The 17,577-nt window shown below is 42.0% G+C and overlaps 4 protein-coding genes across 4 annotated transcripts in view; 2 read left to right on the top strand and 2 right to left on the bottom strand.

Moving 5' to 3' along the window:
• Positions 1 to 56: 56 nt before the first annotated feature.
• Positions 57 to 4,863, top strand: LOC6577587 (serine/threonine-protein kinase MARK1). Its single transcript, XM_015165749.3, has 7 exons — positions 57 to 255; positions 2,779 to 2,878; positions 2,951 to 3,068; positions 3,124 to 3,280; positions 3,352 to 3,460; positions 3,530 to 3,772; positions 3,981 to 4,863. The coding sequence occupies exons 3-7, from the start codon at positions 3,013 to 3,015 to the stop codon at positions 4,790 to 4,792; spliced, it is 1,377 nt and encodes a 458-aa protein (XP_015021235.3). The 5' UTR covers positions 57 to 255; positions 2,779 to 2,878; positions 2,951 to 3,012; the 3' UTR covers positions 4,793 to 4,863.
• An 860-nt stretch (positions 4,864 to 5,723) lies between these two features.
• Positions 5,724 to 8,436, bottom strand: LOC6577589 (cysteine protease ATG4B). The gene is made up of 5 exons (XM_002003508.4): positions 7,938 to 8,436; positions 7,446 to 7,788; positions 6,907 to 6,986; positions 6,303 to 6,851; positions 5,724 to 6,241 (listed from the first exon to the last, which is right to left on the bottom strand). The coding sequence occupies exons 1-5, from the start codon at positions 8,101 to 8,103 to the stop codon at positions 6,192 to 6,194; spliced, it is 1,188 nt and encodes a 395-aa protein (XP_002003544.2). The 5' UTR covers positions 8,104 to 8,436; the 3' UTR covers positions 5,724 to 6,191.
• Positions 8,437 to 8,770: 334 nt separating this feature from the next.
• LOC6577588 (protein asteroid) lies at positions 8,771 to 11,854 on the bottom strand. Its single transcript, XM_002003507.4, has 3 exons — positions 10,946 to 11,854; positions 10,723 to 10,879; positions 8,771 to 10,558 (listed from the first exon to the last, which is right to left on the bottom strand). Exons 1-3 carry the CDS (start codon positions 11,755 to 11,757, stop codon positions 8,969 to 8,971), a joined length of 2,559 nt encoding a protein of 852 aa, XP_002003543.1. The 5' UTR covers positions 11,758 to 11,854; the 3' UTR covers positions 8,771 to 8,968.
• A 1,340-nt stretch (positions 11,855 to 13,194) lies between these two features.
• The window catches only part of LOC26528521 (protein Star), a 32,212-nt gene continuing 27,829 nt past the window's right edge, over positions 13,195 to 17,577 (top strand). Inside the window, exon 1 of the mRNA XM_032729383.2 lies at positions 13,195 to 13,631. The gene's annotated coding sequence lies outside the window, so the exon portion shown is untranslated. The remainder of the gene's footprint in view (positions 13,632 to 17,577) is intronic.

The following is a 17,577-nucleotide window of genomic DNA, read 5'->3' as shown; positions in this document are numbered from 1 at the left end:
ACAACGACGCGTCCAACAAGTTGCCATCAACGCCCTTTTGACTGACTCCCTCCCAGGCGCAGAGACAGAGACAGCAGCAAAACGGCAGCCGTGGATATCAATACGTTGCGCAGTTCAGCTACTGTGAAAGCGACGCAGTTGACGCCGCTGTCGACGCCGCTGCCGCCGCTGACGATTTGTCAGCCGCCAGCACCAACGCCGCCTTATCAGCGGCTGACCACAGCGTTGCAATGCGATCCCAGATGTGGACACGAGGTGAGTGCCAATAAAGAGTTCAGCTTCAGCCTGCGGTCACCCAACTTTGATGGTTGGCTTCGGGTGGTTTTGGGTGGTTTTGGGTGGTTTGGGTGGTTGCGCTCGGGTTTGATTGTGGTTGGCCGTTGATTGTGCCCTCTGTTTGTAGCTGACGTCACAGCCAGGAGCGAAATTGATTAGAATAGAGTTGTGTCCGTCGGATAAATAAAACTTTTCATAAGTTCCACTGGCAAAGGCGCACATTTTATTCAAGTTGTAAATAGTTTTGCTTATGCGAGGGTGGCAAGAAAAACTTGCAAACTTCAAGTGAATATTATAGTATATGGTACTCAATTGAATATATTGAATATTATTGAATATAATATACATACATATATTATTGTTATAATAGAAAACTTTCTTACGAGAAGTCCTTTTTTATTTTAAATTTCGAAAATGGGGTGGGCCTAGTTAAATTTATAAATATATTTAAAATCATAAAAATACAATAAATATATGAAATTTAATCAATAAAAATATACAACAAAAAATTATTAAAATATAAAATTAGTCAATCAAATTAATTAATCTGAAGGAGCCTAAATGTAGTCCTACAAAATTTAGCTAAGCCCGAAGCAACTTAGATTTAGAAGTCTAATGGTAAACAGTTGTGGCCGCTCTATAAACAAATTCTATTTTAATAAAGTTACAAATAGTTTTGTTTATATATACACTTTACATATTATGTATACATATAACAAGGTCAAAAATAGATATTTGGATTGAGTCAATTAGGCAGAATTTCTCTATTGACTTTGAATAACATAAACAGAAGGCTTTAGGTAAATGCCGCATATCTAAAATAACTTCTAGTTTGCGTTAGAGTACTATCAGTGGATCCCAATAAACAAAAGTTTGCTAATTTTAATAATATTAATAGTAATGATACGATTATGCTATAATCTCCCTGCAAACCAATTGACCGTGACCCTAGTCTAAGCTGAGTTAGCCAATGCACAAACCAAACAGCTGCCGTTGCCGTTGCCGTCGGCGTCGACGTTGGCGTCGCTGCGGCAGCGCTGCAATTATGTGGTGGTTCAAGGCTAATTTTCTTTCGCCCCCATGAACAGAGGCAGACTATGTGTTTGTGTGTGTTGGTGCAGGTGTGTGTGTATGTTTGGGTGTGTGTGTGTGTGTGTATGTGCGGGTGTGTGCCTGCGCTCATTCATCGCTTTTGGCTTTGTTGCTGTTGTTTGTCGTCGCTTTGTGTGCATACGAAATGCGCGTGTGGCAAATGTAATTCCGCCGCATTACGTATACGCCGTACGTACTGCACGGCGTTAATTAACGTTGGCCCAGCGACTGCAACTGCCGCTGTGGCTGCTCGGTCTGACATTGTGGCTTAAGAAAAGCGCCAAACACAAAAGCAGCCGCACTCTGCTCCAATTACATTTAGCCAAATTGTGGAACGGCTTGACCTTGGCTAACCATAAGCCCGCCTAAGCAAATGAGCTTGAGCTCACTCAAAAATCCCACATACCATGTCATAAATGAGTGTGCGTGAGTGTGTGTGTGTGTATTTGTATGTGTGTTTGCACTTGACCCTCGCCTAAATTGATTATACGACGAATTGCATTTGAGACATTTGTCAAATTCCTTGTAATTGCATTAGTAAGTCAATTACAATCGTAGCTGCCTTTTATTTTTTTTATTAACTCAAGTTGCCAGAGAGCTCTTGAAAAATATTTGCCTTCAGCTGTCGGAGATGTCAGCTCAGTCAGCATTTGTGCTTGTGTGGCTGAAATTTAGATGTGGTCTTGGCATAAGATCTTATCAGAATATTCATAAATATGCTATTAAAGCAAAGCTCTTTTTAGCTCCATGTAGCTTATGCATCTCAGAATAAAAGAATAAACGTAATAAGATTATTCTTTTATAACAGTAAACCATTTTTGTAATTGAAATTATAAAATGATTATTAAAACTTCGAAAATCTAAGTAATTATTCCAATAAAAAAAAAAAAACAAGTTTTGCTTAAATAATTTGCCAGTTTACAAACATATAATTAAAAAAATAAATAAAATAATAATACTAATAATAATAATAATAATAATAACTAAAAGTAAATACATTAGAAATTGTTTTCTTTTTTTAAAACTTTGATTAAATTATAAATACAACAACAAAAAATACTTACAAAATTGAGTAAATAATTCGCATTCACTTTATTGAGCTATTAAAATTGTTTTTTTTTTCTTAATTGAAAAAATTACAAAATGGTTTATAGATAAAAATTAAACAAAAATATTGTTAAAGAAGTTTATTCTTCAAAATGCCTTACGAATATAAATCCTTTCTTTTTAAGTAAAAAAACAAAAATCAAAATCAATTTAAGAATAATGAATATTAGTTTTGTTAAAAAAAAAAAAAAAATACTTATTGTTACAATTGATAAATGTTTCCAAAATATGTATAACGATACCCTATTCGATATCTTGAAACCCTGAAAATATATTTGTTATATTCTGACCTTCTTCAACCAGGTAACAATTGGCCGTCGCATTGGCCTCTACAGATTCTGTGGCGACATCGGACGCGGCAACTTCTCCAAAGTCAAGCTGGCCGTGCACCAGTTGACACGAGGTAAGTCTCTGCTAATTATATATAAATGATTGATGATCCCCATCTATAATAAGAATTCAATCCAACTTGCAGACAAGGTTGCCATCAAGGTAGTTGACTTGGATCGAGCTGGCCTCGATGCCAAGGCTCTGCGCATGCTATCGAGCGAGATAGCGACGCTCGAGTGTGTTCATCATCCCAACATATTGAGGTGAGTGCTGAGACTTTGCTTGATGGAGCATATCTCGAATTCGAATTCCTTCCAGGCTCTTTGAGGTGGTTGAGACGCTGGGTCGTGTTTATCTGGTCACAGAGTGGATACGCGGTGGGGAGCTGTATAATCACATCACCCAAGGTGGCCCGCTGCGCGAGATACACGCTGCGCCGCTCTTCAAGCAGCTGCTGCTCGCCGTCAAGCACATGGTGAGATCAATCTGAGCTAATCAAAGCTGTTCAAATTAAACAAGGCCTCCCTTCTAAATGCTCCACTGCAGCATAGCTTGGGCTATGTGCATCGCGACATCAAGGCGGAGAATGTGCTGCTGCTCTCGGAGGATCGCCTCAAGCTAGCGGACTTTGGTTTCAGCACACAGCTCATCAATGGTAAGTCTTAATCGCAGTCAGTGATAACCCGTACGTTGACTCAATAATGCTCATCCAATGCTCGATTAGGTGCCAATCAGAAGCTAGACACATTTTGTGGCTCGCCGCCCTATGCGGCACCGGAGCTCTTTTCCGACGACCATTACATAGGCGCTCCCGTCGATGTCTGGGCTCTGGGCATTTTGCTCTACTTTATGGTCGTCGGCAATATGCCATTTCGTGCACCCACCATACCGGGCCTCAAGGCAGCCATACTCAAGGGCGACTATCTGCTGCCTGGCCAGCTAAGCTTGCCCTGCATAAGACTAATTCGTAAGTATTTCTCATTGTGTTGGATTGTATACTACTATGGTCCATAATACGGTACTGTGATTCGATGGTCGTGTAGTCCCATAGTCCTATATATTTCTATACTTCTATGATCCCATTGTCTTATTATCCTCTTGTCCTATTATCCTACGATCCTAGCTAATGCTTCACAAGTGTAAATAATTCTTTCTCTTTCACTCTCCTTCTCTAGAGCGAATCTTAATCCATGTGCCCGCCCAGCGGCCCACCATAGACGACATACTGAACAGTCAGTTTGTAACGTGCCCCAAGCTGAGCGCTGAGCTGATGCAGCTCGAATTGAATTTGCATAGCAAGCCGGCCAAGCGCTCCGTATTCTGGGTGCGCAAGTCGCAGCGGCTGCGGAAGAGCGCCTCGTTGCGGGAGCGGTACGCGGAGGTGGTGAAGAAGCCGGCGATTAGCATGAATACAAGGCAGCAGGATGAGCTGTTTACGCACAGTTTTCTGCATCCCATCGATCTGGGCCACGAGCAGGCAGCCGCCGGGATACATGCCAAGGAGCTGGAGGCGAACGGCGAGCCGGCCAAGCGCAATGGGCCCGGGCGGCGGTATCTCTTCTGCGGCACTTTGAAGAAAAAGATAACGCCCATTGAAACGGAGCCGGAGAAGCAGCTCTCGAACGGCGGGCCGACGGCCAAGCTCAGCCAGTGGAGCATCGAGGTGGCCGACGATTGTCCGCTCTTCAAGAACTACGACGCCGAGACGGGCAGCTGTGTGATGCTGCCCACCAATACGGACGATCTCAGCCAGCTGTGCCCCCTGGAGTTCGAGGCCAGGCAGCTGCTCGCCGAGCTGGGCGTCACCTCCCAAATGCTAATAGCAGCCACGCCCAGCGGCCCGAGATCCGACATCATTGGCGCCTATCGCATCATAGTCAACCGGCTGCAGAAGCAATCCTGGCTGGCGCGCAAGCACGTGGAGATGGCGCTGCAAATGGAGCCAAAGCCGGAGAAGCGCATCGAACGCCAATGCTGCATACTGTAGACAGCTTCAATTAAATTTAACAATTAATTATAATATTTAATGCATAATGACTAACGATTAATGACTAATGACTAATGAGTAATGTTTAATAATTAGCGTCAATTTGAGAGCCCAGCAACGGCAGCCAAGCAAAAGTTATGTGTGTTTCTTGTTATTAGAGTAGAGCGAAAGAGCTGAGAAGTTCCTTATTTGCGTCTAGGTTCTGAGTTATGTAAACTGTTAATTATTTGTATGGAGGAATATTGCTAATTATGATATGTAAACAATATGCACATTAGACTGGTAAAGACCCAAGAAAATTGTTGAAAATTGAAGGGCGGAATAACTAGGAAATTAACTTTGCGAAAAATGCTACAAAAAATCTTGGATCTACTGAATGAAATGAATGTCTTCAAGAACGTTTTTCAATAAATTTGAAAAACATTTAAAAAATCAATTACATAAAATAAAATGTAGTTAAAATCAACTTTTAATATATACAAACCAAGCTAAGATATTGTTCGAGTTTTCGATTATTGAATTAAAAAAAAAAAATCTAGATAAATTTGCTCGACATAAAATTTCAAATCCAACAATAAAAATACGAATTCATATGTCTATAACAATAATAATTAATAGTATAAAAGAAAATTTAGTAAATGCTCCATACATCTCATAATATGCCATTAAATAAGGTCTCAATTTTGATACAATACAACAAATTTTAGCCAAAAACTCAAACCAGTTTAATGTGTGTTAAAATCTAGTGAAATTTACATAGACACAATTTAGTCCAAGTATTATGTATTTAGTTGTTGGTCCATTTTTTGAACATATATATATATACTACTATATACACATACGAATTATACGAATACAACATATACATTAACATACATACATACATATATATATATATATATATATCAAGAAAGGAAACAACTGTTCGGACTACTTTTGAAATTCCATATAAAAAATGGTATTTTAATCAATTAATAAGGTAGTTTGTATTCATTTCATTCTTACAAAAAGCATAAACATGGCGTTTGTTTGTGTGTGTTGTAGGTGTATATGTGTGTGTGTGTATTAAATTGTCTCCCGTGGAGTCAATGAAACGTACAATAAAGCAGCATATGAAATATATATATATATATGTGCAATATATATATATATATATATGAATATAATTATTCACTTATATATGTGTTTTCAATCGTAAACAAGCTAAAAAACTTAACACTAGATTTCTTATAGTTTATAGCCATTCAGTCAGCCGCAGCATCCGCTTGAGCTGCACAGCTGAGCAGTTGCTCCAATTTCGTACAGGTTTAACTATATATATATATATTGCATATAAATGTATATACATATATATATACGCAGAGCAGGGCGCAGTCGCTGCTCTCTGTGGCGCTCTCTCTCAGTCGCCGCCTCTCTCTCGGGCTTTGCTGTCGACGTCGCTGCTGTTGCCTGCCAATTGGAGCGCATTGATAAGAGACGGAAATTGAGTGAGCTTTCGTTTAACACTCACCCACTAAGGCGAACGGCTCCGAGTCGCTGCTGGCGGGCCAATCAATGTCCGGCATGGCCGGCCATTCGATGTCATCCGCCGTATCCCAGTCGACGGCACGCGATTGACTTATCTCGAATAGCGCCGGCGTGGACAGGGTGAGCACGTCCTGGCGCAGCTGCTGCAGCAGCTCCTCGAAGCTGTCGCGCGTCTTGCACAGAAAGCAAACGGCCAGCGAGGGATCCATGGCGCCAAAGCTCAAGCGTGCCGCATATTTCTGATGATAGCTCTCGTCCAGCTCTCGCTCGGCCGCCGTTGTCTTTTGTGCCACAGCACCGGCTCGCTGCGTCGTATGCGGATCCAGATATAACACCTCGTCGTCCACATAACCCAGAAAGTAGAGCGCCTGATTGGGCCGGCCGCCAATCATGCCACAGCTGCTGCTCAGCTCCAAGCAGCGCTTCAGTGCGGGTATATAAATGGGATTAATATCGGTGATGCCCAGCCGCAGCGGCACAATCAGCAGCAATGGCTTCCACGACGACTCACTGGACTCCTGGCAACAGGTGTCTGCAAGGTAGAACAAATTAGTAAGGTTGCCAAATGAGGATTTTTGCATATTTACATATGTCATCTAGGACGACGGTGCTGTCCATGGCCACGTGCACGGCCAGCGAGCTCCAGTCGTCGAAGCGCACAAGGATTCTGTGAGAAATCAAAACAATATATGACAGATAAATATAATAGTTAATCTGATATCAATCAGTCAATCATTCAGTGTTAAATAGAGATATATATATAGAGCTCTTAAATTATCTTATAAGCCGTTATTACATATTTGGGTAACACTATTCAGTCTGAGGCTTCAATTCTAATCCACTTTCTGAGTATTTGGTCCACGGATTGTCTTAACAATTCACCAATTAGTTTAGTTAAACAGATCTTTCTCTTAGATTGCCTTATAAGTAAATACAGCTTTGGGTAATAAAGTTTATTCCTAATCATCAGCGATTCAATCAATCAATCACTCAATTAGTTCAGTTACCAATGCACTTTCTTAAACTGTCTCTTCCTAATCATCCATAGGCTATCATCAGTCAATGAGTCAATCACTCAATCTATGGGTCTGACTCATTCGTCAGTCCATCAATCATCCTCACTCACTTGAGTATTTGGGCAACTGTATTGGGTCCGAGCCACTCGCCCACAGCTTTGTTTTGCGACTCGCCCATTAAGGCAATTTGATGTATTGAGTAGTAACTCTTGCGCGTATCCTCGAATCGATTGACGATCTTCAGGTAGGTGGCATCTCGGCAGTCGGGCGTCCAGAACCAGTCCCGACCCAGATGCAGATCGATTAAGGCTTGGGCGAGCACCATTTGGCCGCAGCGCAGCATGCAGCCCCAGCCCTTGTCGGTGGTCAGCTGCACCTCGCCGAGCGGCACAAATCCGTGACGATACGTGCACCACAGGCGGGACTGGATATCACGTCTGATGGGCTCCAGTTCTAGAAGGGCAAGAGTACATATTTGTAGTACAATATGTACTTAAAGTTATACAGTGAAGACTGCGCTTGGTGAAACCGCTTCCTCGACATTGAATTGTTATGAACTTAAGCGGCTCTTCACTGTATTACCATATTTATATTCCGCTCACCTTGTATGGCATTGTAGCGCTTGCCCAGAAGCCAAACATTTGTATTGCGTTTCGGTATATCCTCGATCTCGCCCACAGCGCCAGCTAAAACGCCGTCCGGGCCGAGGTACGCCTCGAATACGCTGTCCATGCCGCGTTGTAGCTGTGCGTACAGGCTAACCAGCATTAACTCCTTCCGTCCTTCCGATTTGAGCGCCGCGCTGCTTCTGACCGCTTTCACTGCCGCAGTCGCTGACCAAATGACGTTGTGTTTTTATTTCGTTTCAGCTTTGTCTTTGTTTTGGCTAATGCTGTTGCCAGGGCTGCGGAAAAAACAGATTGATTTTGCTTTACTTGTTGGCAGTGTAATTGTTAAGCTAATCGCTTAATTGTTTTGTCTCGTCTGCTATTCGTAGCAACTGTTTTAGTTGGCTTGTTTTATTTTTCGTGTGTGCTGATTACAACGATAACAAAACTGTGCTCGCAGCGTCGTCAGCTGCGCAGTCGACGCGTTGGCGTTATGCTGGTATGACAGCCACTTGCTTGTATGCCTGTGGTGTTGGACATTCTCTGTTAATTTGTTTACTCAAATGATATACAACAAATCAAATTAAATTAAAGTTTAATTTTGGGCGATATTTGAAAAGCAGCCGATAAGACAGTTTTATTGTTTCTATTACACTTTCATTGAATTAAAATTGCTCTACAAAAATTTGAAGTGTCATTCACTTAACAGTGCTGTTAATAATAGCCGATATATTGCTCACTACTTTTCGATAGCTCTAATCGAAATAATATTAGTGAAGTGTTGGCGCAGAATTTTAAAAATGTAAATAAAATATGCCCAAAAGGTATTTAAAATGTAACAATCATGATTTGATTTTATTGTAGTATTATACTATGCTATATTACAATCGATTGATTATCGTTACAGATTTAAAGATGTATTTAAGCATATCTTCTCACACAATATGTAAACAACAATTTACATAGAACTTACCAATATTGGCCAATTTGCTTCAATCTGGCACGGGAATTTAATAATAACATTCCTAAACTTTTAATCCACAGAATTTGTTGTTTAAATCGAAAAACTCGTCGTCATCGTTGTCCGTTTTCTGCAACATTTCTTCATTGGGGTCCGCTGGATCCGCAGCAGTTGCCGCTTTGCGTGCCGCCTGCCGCTGCTTCTTCAGGCGCTTCTTTTCCGCAGCCTTGACTGCTGCCTGGTCTACCTCCGACTGCAGCTTCCAGCTGGGCACGAAGGGCGCACACCAATCAAACAGATAGCAATAGAAGTCGAACATGAGACGGGAATCCGCCAGGAGAAAGTGCTCCACATGGTAGCGTACATCAATCCGATTGCGCAGCAAATCGTAGAGATTATAAATGAAAGCGCCGCAGTAGAGGCGATTCATGCGTGGACTGCTTAGTGGCTGATCCAGCAGCGCATTGAGTCCATTCAGCTGATAGACCACCGACTGGAACTCGGCGAACGAGTGCAGGACGATCGTCGAGTACGAATCGTATTTTTTCTTGAAGATCTCCTGCATGTGAAAGTGTGGCAGGAGCTTCTCCTGCACCAGGAAGCAATCGGACTTCGGTACATGTGCCATGCGCTCCGGCACAGGCAGTTCCAACAGGGCGGGCTTGATGTCACGCTTCACACCTGCGGCTGCCTCCGAATCACGTTTCGCACGCTCCTGCTTCAAGATCTTGCCAAAGCGCTGCTGAAAGTCCTTGGGATCCCGCTCGGCTGGGATGGTCACGTCCACGGTGCGCAACACGACGAGGCAGATGAGCAGCGCATGCAAGTGGAGCATGTCGCAGTGCTCCGACCTGTGCAGCCAGTAGACAATGGCCAGGAAATAAAGCTGCAAATCCGAAGGCAACAGCTCCAATTGCTCGAATAGCTGCGTCACATTGGCATGCGGCACAAAGGCCTCAAAGACGGCGCGCAGATGAACTGCATCCGGTTGGGACGGCACAAAGGGATGGGCGGGTGCTTTCTCAATCGGCTGGCGATAGTAGCGAACGTTCGTAACGCGCAGCGCCCGCGTCAAATACGTAAACTCAATGGGCACAGGTTGCCCCTGGGCATCCACCGGCCGCTCCGTTTCCTCCCCTTCGACATGGTGCAGCAGGGCGAAGATGTAATTGAGTATGGGCAGCGCCAAGGCATTCGCATCATGGTAGGGAAAATGCTCGATTTGCGGGTTGTTGATGTATTTGCGCAGATGCATCAAGTCCACAAAGTAGCGCGGGAGCGTGGCGGGATAGAGCTTGTCGAGGAACCATTGCGGAAACAGCAGTGTTTTATCTTCTATCGTGTCTTCCAAGCTCTGCTCTTCAACCTCCTCCTCCTCCTCCTCCTGATCGTCATCATCATCTTTTTGTTGTGATTCACCATTTTTATCATCTCGCTGCTGCTGCTCCTCCTCCTCCTCTTCAGAGCTTTCCTCAGTTAAATCAGTGGATTCCTCCTCCTCCTCCTCATCATCATCTTCTGGCTCGCTGGCTGGCTCAGTATATGGAAAGGCATTATCGTAGTGCCTGTCAAAGAAATCGTAGGCATGGCACAGCTCATTCGAATAGCCTGAAATGGCTGCCTGCACTTGGGATACCAAGGAATCGCGCTGTGACTGCAAGATTATCGAATGAATTTGAGTTAAATTTACAATGGAGAGAAAGAGAGATATATAATGAGAATGATAATTGAATAAGAAAGAATAAAGGTCGATTAGTCTCCCCTTAGACCTTCATTTACGCTCCACATATAGACATAAATCTCATCATCCAAATTCACCTTCTTTAGCCGGGATAGCACCTTTTCCAGTGCCGATTCGGCCGTTTGATCGCGCAGCCACTGCAGGATAATGCGAATGCGTCGCTGTTGCTTCTTCAGCTTGCGGCTGCGGCCCGCCTTGCCCATGCCCACTGCAAAGAAGTTGCTGAATGCAGAGCTGCAGGAGGAGACGAATTGGAATCAGCAGTCCATATATATATATTAAATAATGTTCGGGACAAACCGTGCTATATAATCGTTGCCCAGTAGTGCTGCGAAGAGGGGCAGCTTCTCGGCGCTGAGTGTGCCACGCCCACACAAATGTTCCACGCGATAAATGCAGCAGTCCAAGTATTTATAGGTCTTGAAAGATTTCTCCGATTTGGCCGTTCCATTTGCTGTTGGTGTTGTTGTAATGGCGGAGAGAATCTTATTCGCCTTGGTGCGCTTGGCCACGTGCTTGACCTCGTGCCGGCGCAGGCTGCGATCGCGCGGCTGCTCCTTCAGCCGTTTTGTGAGTACCCTCACCGTCAGCGTAATCAGGGGAATATACTTGACATTGTGGATATAGAAATCGGAGTCGTAGGACAGCACGGGGCAGTTGAGCTTGCGGGCGAGGGCGGCCAGTTCGTCGTCCGCCTCGAAGACACAGCGCATGACGGGCACGCCGCAGTCGCGCACCGCATCCACGAACACCTCCTTCAGGTGCAGCGGGAAGAGTGTAATAGAATCACATGGATTTATCTTCTTGATGACGGAGATCTTTCCTCTCAACCTCTTGCCAACCGTGCGCAATTTCCGCTCCTCGTACCCGCCGTCCATGAGGACATAGGCGCGTATCTCACACTCGGCGAGTACACGGAAGAACTGCAGCACAGCTCTGTAGAAATCGTCGTAATCCCCGCCAAAAGCCGAATAGCTGCCGGTCACATCTTTGTAGAGATTGCAGGCCAGATTGTCGCCATCGATGACGAGAGAGGTGTTGTGCAGTTCGTACGGCTTCAGGTAGATCTCGGCACGTTGCGCTATGTAACTGGTCAAGCCGCGAACACCCATTGCAACGACTTTGTTTATTGTTATTTAAACAAAACAAAGCGCGTGTTGAAAACACATGTTATCGCAGTGAAAAGTGCTGCCCATAAATATGTCAGCCTGTTGCGGCTGTTAATAATAATACCAAAAATACTTTTCGTTTATTTGAAATGTTAAAATGTGTCAGCCTGTTGCAGGCTGTTAATAGCATTTTAAAAAAGTAATCCATTTTTGTGCAGAAAGAAAATTAGTCCCAACCCAATTTAATTCAGGTATTTAAACCTTTATTTACTTTTGATATTTCCACACATTTAAATTTATAAATAGAGCTAATATTTTGCGCAAAAACCTCAGGCCACTGAAACCGCTTACACTGTTCAACAATTCTCATTTATGGGCAGCACTTGTATATGTAGTCTGTTAACGCAATCTAGAGTCTGTTAACGCACTACCCTGCGCATTTGTTTTGGTATTTTGCGATGTGCGGCTCTCATTTTCATGTTAGCCGTTTACAGTCACACTGTACTCAGATTGTCGCTGTCAAGCAGATAAAACGCTTGTCTTTCGTTCATAACGTAACGCGTAACGCGAGTGGGTTTTGTGGCACAGTGAAAAAAATCCGCAGTAGCAATTAAAAATCGAAATCAAATGCAACACGCAAACGAAAAAAGCGAACTAAAAAATAATAATAAAAAACAAAACAAAATCAAGTAACAAATAAAATTGTAAATTCATATGAGCTGCACGTTATGTGCAATTGACGTGTAATCTCGAGTGCCTTTCCAAATGCGAGCAGCGCGTGCATATATACGGGTTCCGTTCGTTCCGCAGCGTATCGTATTTGGCTCTTGCTTTTGCCCACTTTACGTTTCGTGTGTGTGTGTGTTGTTTTTGTATGCTTGTTCAACGTAAAACAGCAGCAGCAGCAGCGACGGCGTCGGCAGCGCTGGCACAGGTAGACATCGTCTAAGACATCATAAAACGATGAAAAATTGAATAAAGCCAACAACAAGAAAAAGGAGAAAAATTGAATAAAATTTTATGCTTAATAGCGAAAAGTATAGAATAAGAATTTCGACTGCGAGAAGCGCATTAACAACAACAACACTCATTTTTTTCGTGTTAATTACTTTTGTGCGTCTTTGCTTTACGGTCGCATTCACTTCATATACTAGTATTATTTTTTCTTGGATTTTCTTCAACAACAGCAGCCGCAGCCGCAGCCACAGTCGCCAGACAGACAGACAATATCCAACCATAACAACAACAACAGCAGCAGCCGCTGAAACTGCTCTCGCCCCCATGGGTGTGAGCGAGCGCGCAGATCATTTATACGTATCGTAAACGTATCGTGAATGAATATTCTGTCTATGTGTGTTTGCAGCGCCGTCGAGCGAAAGAGAAAGAGCGCGCGGTGCGTACATGTTTCAGTGTGTGTGTGCGTGCCCGTGTGTGAGTGTTTGCGTGTGTGGGAGCTCAAAAGCATTTATAATAAATAAAATGTGTGGCTACTCCCAAAGAAAATAAATAATTATGTTGCATCAAAGAAAAACGGCTAAAGCGTAACAAAAGTGTGAAAAATCGGCAACTCAACACAACAACAAAAGTAGAAAGAGAAGTAAATAAATAAAAAGAAGTAAAATACGAGTTTCAAACACTCGCACGACTTAAGAGCAATAGCCAAAAGCTCTCAGGTGCTTCACTCTTTCATACGTTATATTCGCGAGTGAGTGTGTTTTCGTCAGTGTTTAAGGAATTTTGACAATTTCTTGTGTTGTCAGTCGAAAGTTTTATTTCTTTCTATACGTTTACGTTGTTGTCTTCGATCAACGGGGAAGCTGCTGGAATACGCGCTCACTGTGCAAACGAGAAAGGCTCTTCCAAAGGCAAAAACAAAGGTGCGTATTACACTATTACGGTTATTACTTATTTGCTATGTCTCAATTATGTTGGAAGTCTGTCAGTTAGTTGGACGATATTCCAGGAATTGGCTGGAAGCTACGGGGTGTCTGCACGCTCACGTTTCCTGTCATTTGCGCATTTTCACACGTCCTTGCACCGACGACAATTGCAATTTTTGTTCTTCCTTCCTTTCGGAAAGTTGCATTTCCCACGCCTACCACACACACACGCACACAAATAGCCGCTATTGGCAGGTAGCAAAGGGAAAAAATTTCCCGCATTACCAAAACTCAACAAATTTTTGTTGAATGCCACCATAGGTGGGCGAAAAAATTGGGAAAAATTGTGGAAATGCGCAAAAATTAACCACCCGCAGTTTTCAGCAAATAAAGATGAATAAGCATATGATAAATAAATAATGATGATGATCCATTCCAATGGGACTGAGAATGCTGTAATTTGGCACAATTCGACGCCAGAGGGCGCTGCTGCGATTGCTGCTGTTTTGCATTAATCAAGCTAAATTGATTTGCCGCTGGCTGCCAAATGGCGTTTTGGCAGCATTATGCAATTTTCATCTTTTCTTGAATTTTTGTTGCTATTGTCCAGGCACTTTGGCAAGTGGATTATTGAGCACAAAAGTTCATGGGGTGCAGGCCACGTCGCCCCATCTCCCTCGCTCTTCTCGGCTGGAAATGGAGTTTAAGTTTTACTGTTGCGACAGCTGCTGTTTGTTTGCTCTCTGATTTTATGCATTTTGCTGCATACAATAAAAAGAGCATAAAATGCTCACGCATACACACATATATGAACGGCGACAGCTGCACAGATCTTCAGCGCTATGTATGTGTGCATGTGTTTCCATGTGTGTTTGTGTGTGCGTCTCAAATGACACTTGCCGACTGCATTGGGAAGCGGTGTGCGGTGTTTGTCGTCGTCTGCACATTTTTCTATAGAATTTCCTAGTAGGAAGTGCAGTAACAACAACAAAAACAACAACAAGAACAACAGCAAGCAGAACAAGCAGCGTGGCAGGCAGCACTTGACAATTGTCTTAGGCACTGCACTGTTGTTGTCTCGCTCTCGCACACCTGCCGCCGCCCCTGAAGGCAAGAGAGCAACTATCCTAAGTACACATAGATGTATGTGTGTGCGAGTGAGTGTGGAGGTGTTGGCTTCCTTCTGATAGTTAATAAATACCCTGTACTTCAATAGGTATTTGTTTCCTTCTGATATATAATAAATACCCTGTACTTGAATAGGTATTTGTTTCCTTCTGATAGTTAATAAATACCCTGTACTTCAATAGGTATTTGTTTCCTTCTGATATATAATAAATACCCTGTACTTCAATAGGAGTCGCAGGAATAACGGGAATAGTTGAGCTAGTCAAACGTAATATTTATATATTTATTGTTCTTATTAGATATCTTACGGTTACTTGATTTTCCCTCATGGGTTTTCCTTAGAGTTAATGTATACCTTGTAGGTAAATAAATCGTAATATTTTTACGCGTGCAACTTTGGTATACATTTTCTATTATGTTAGATTATCTAAATACTTGTTATAGGGTATTGCCAAGTGTAGCTCTTGTCCGGCTCTGTCTGTACTCCAGTTATGTTATACACGCAATTATTCAATTGTCTTTGATTAAATGTGCAAATTTGTCTAATGTTTTTCTGGTTCTTTCGCTGATTATACGGAAGTCGCCATTTAAAACTGCAACTAATTTGTCGGCCATTTGGAATTTGTCACCGATCTCACTCTGTCTTCGTCTTCCTCTCTCTCCTACTCCACACTTTCTCAATTACTCACTCATCCGCTGTCGCTGAGAGACGTGAGCTTTTGAATGATTATGTGTCTGTGTATGCACTTACCGTTATTGCAACACAAAATAGCTCCCGCTCCGCCTGCCAGCCACGTTTTGACCTACAAGTTGGCTTAATTATATTACCGACGCGCGCATTTCCTGTCCGATTTACTGTTTAGATGTAGTTTTCATCGGTATTGGGCAAGGCGCACAGCTAATAATAATAAAATACCGAAATTAACTCCAAAAATCCAAACAGAAAAGCTTGCAAACATTTTCGAATTTCCACTCGAAAATGCAGCTACAATAAAAATTGAAATTATTTCCCTTCACAAGCTCCACAAAGCAGCAGCAAAGTAAAGAACAAAAATAACACCAGAAAAATAAAAAACCAAAAGGAATTTAAAATAAAACTCGAGAAGCAAAGCAGCGCCGTCAACGACAGCGTCGGCAGCGACGGGTCGGCGGCAACTTTATGTTGTAGTTGTTATTGTTGCGGATGTAAGCACGTGCAACAATAGAAGTGATAGAACGCAAAAAAAAAGAAAAAAAAAAAACCAAAATAAATAAATGCGCAAACTATTAATAAACAATTTGCATTGAACCCGTTCTTGCTCTCTCCCTCTCACGGTCACTCACCATCTCACTCTTTCTTGTTGCTCATACTATGCTCTCGCATTTCAAACCGGAACCTAATTGGTTTTTGTGAATGAAACGTGGAATGAAACGACCTTGCCCGTTTACGTTGAGCTTACGTTTTGCATGGATCGTTGATCAATTGAAAGCTCAGCCGGAAGACAATATTGATTGATGAGTGGCGCTTACGTAGTGCGGTTACATTACGTTATAAAGTGGTTGCTCCTCAATTGGCATGTTGTAAAATGGAAACATGTTTTTGCTATGTAAATTTCAATACAAAATTATAATTAATAATTTTGATAATTTAGTATTTTTTTTTTTCTTTTTAATTATTTTTTAATGACTTAAGATGGAAATTTCAACATTTCGATTATTCACTGTATTTGCTTGCTTTGCCATGCTCTCCTTGGCTCTCTTTCTGTCTCTCTCCCTCTCTTTTATATCGTATATGTGTGTGTGGGTGCGCCTTTGCTTTCAGCTTTGTAATTTCGCAAATGTTTGCCGCTAATAAATCATGTGTCCCTTGTTAGCTGATTGTAAATTGTTCGCCCAATGCGATTTCAAGTGCTTGTGTGTGCTTTGTTTCTCGATTTTTTCTATTCTTTTTCCGATTTGGCCTCCTCCTGTGTTTTGGCTATTTATGCGGCGTTTAGCTACCGTGCGCTTACGTCATTTGCATGCCGTATACGTAAATGTATTTGTGTGTGTATTCGTACATACTTGGCCATGTTTTACAGTTGTCAATCGGCTGCTGCTGCGTCTGTGGCTGTGGCTGTGGCTGTGGTTGCTGCTGTTGCTCTGTCTACTTTAGTGGGCTAAAAACACATTCAGCGCGCGTCAACACAAATTATTGAAAGTAGGTAATGCGACAACAACAACAACAACAATAATATCTGAGTCATCAGTTTTCAATATATGCTAAAAGTTTTTAGTACATGACCAAAATATTCATATATAGTTCAACATAAAAATATATATGATTTAAGATGGCTTTTGCTAATACGTAAGAAAGCCATGTTTGGGAAATTTGCCAAAACACAAACATAAAAGCAAATGGCGATTTGAGACGGCCATAAAAGTTTTATTTATCGTTATAAAGAATATAATTGAAATGAGTTTAGAACTCTGACTTATTTCTCCGTAAGTTTTCAAAAATCATTTAACTGTTTGGTCAATTTTAACTCGCAGCTTTCTTGATATAATTTATATTCAAATTAATCTTCATCTCACAGTTGAGAGATGATCAAAAATAGTATTTTATTTTCTTCGATTCTGTTGCCGTGCGCATAATTCGAGAGAATTTTCACTTATGTCTAGACAAATTTTCTGCTGCAATAAATTTTTATTAATTGCCTCGTTAATTGAATATAATTCGGATATTTGTTTTGATTCATATTTTCAATCACTGCCTCTATTATATTTTTATCATATAATTCTCTTGTGAAAAATAGAACTTTCATTATTTAGTTTCAGTTTTGTTTTAATTATGGCT

The sequence above is a fragment of the Drosophila mojavensis genome, unplaced genomic scaffold, assembly GCF_018153725.1.
Source record: "Drosophila mojavensis isolate 15081-1352.22 unplaced genomic scaffold, ASM1815372v1 contig_36, whole genome shotgun sequence".
Lineage (NCBI taxonomy): Eukaryota > Metazoa > Arthropoda > Insecta > Diptera > Drosophilidae > Drosophila > Drosophila mojavensis.
Note: the sequence above shows the minus strand (reverse complement) of the source record. Positions and strands in the feature narration are given on the sequence as shown.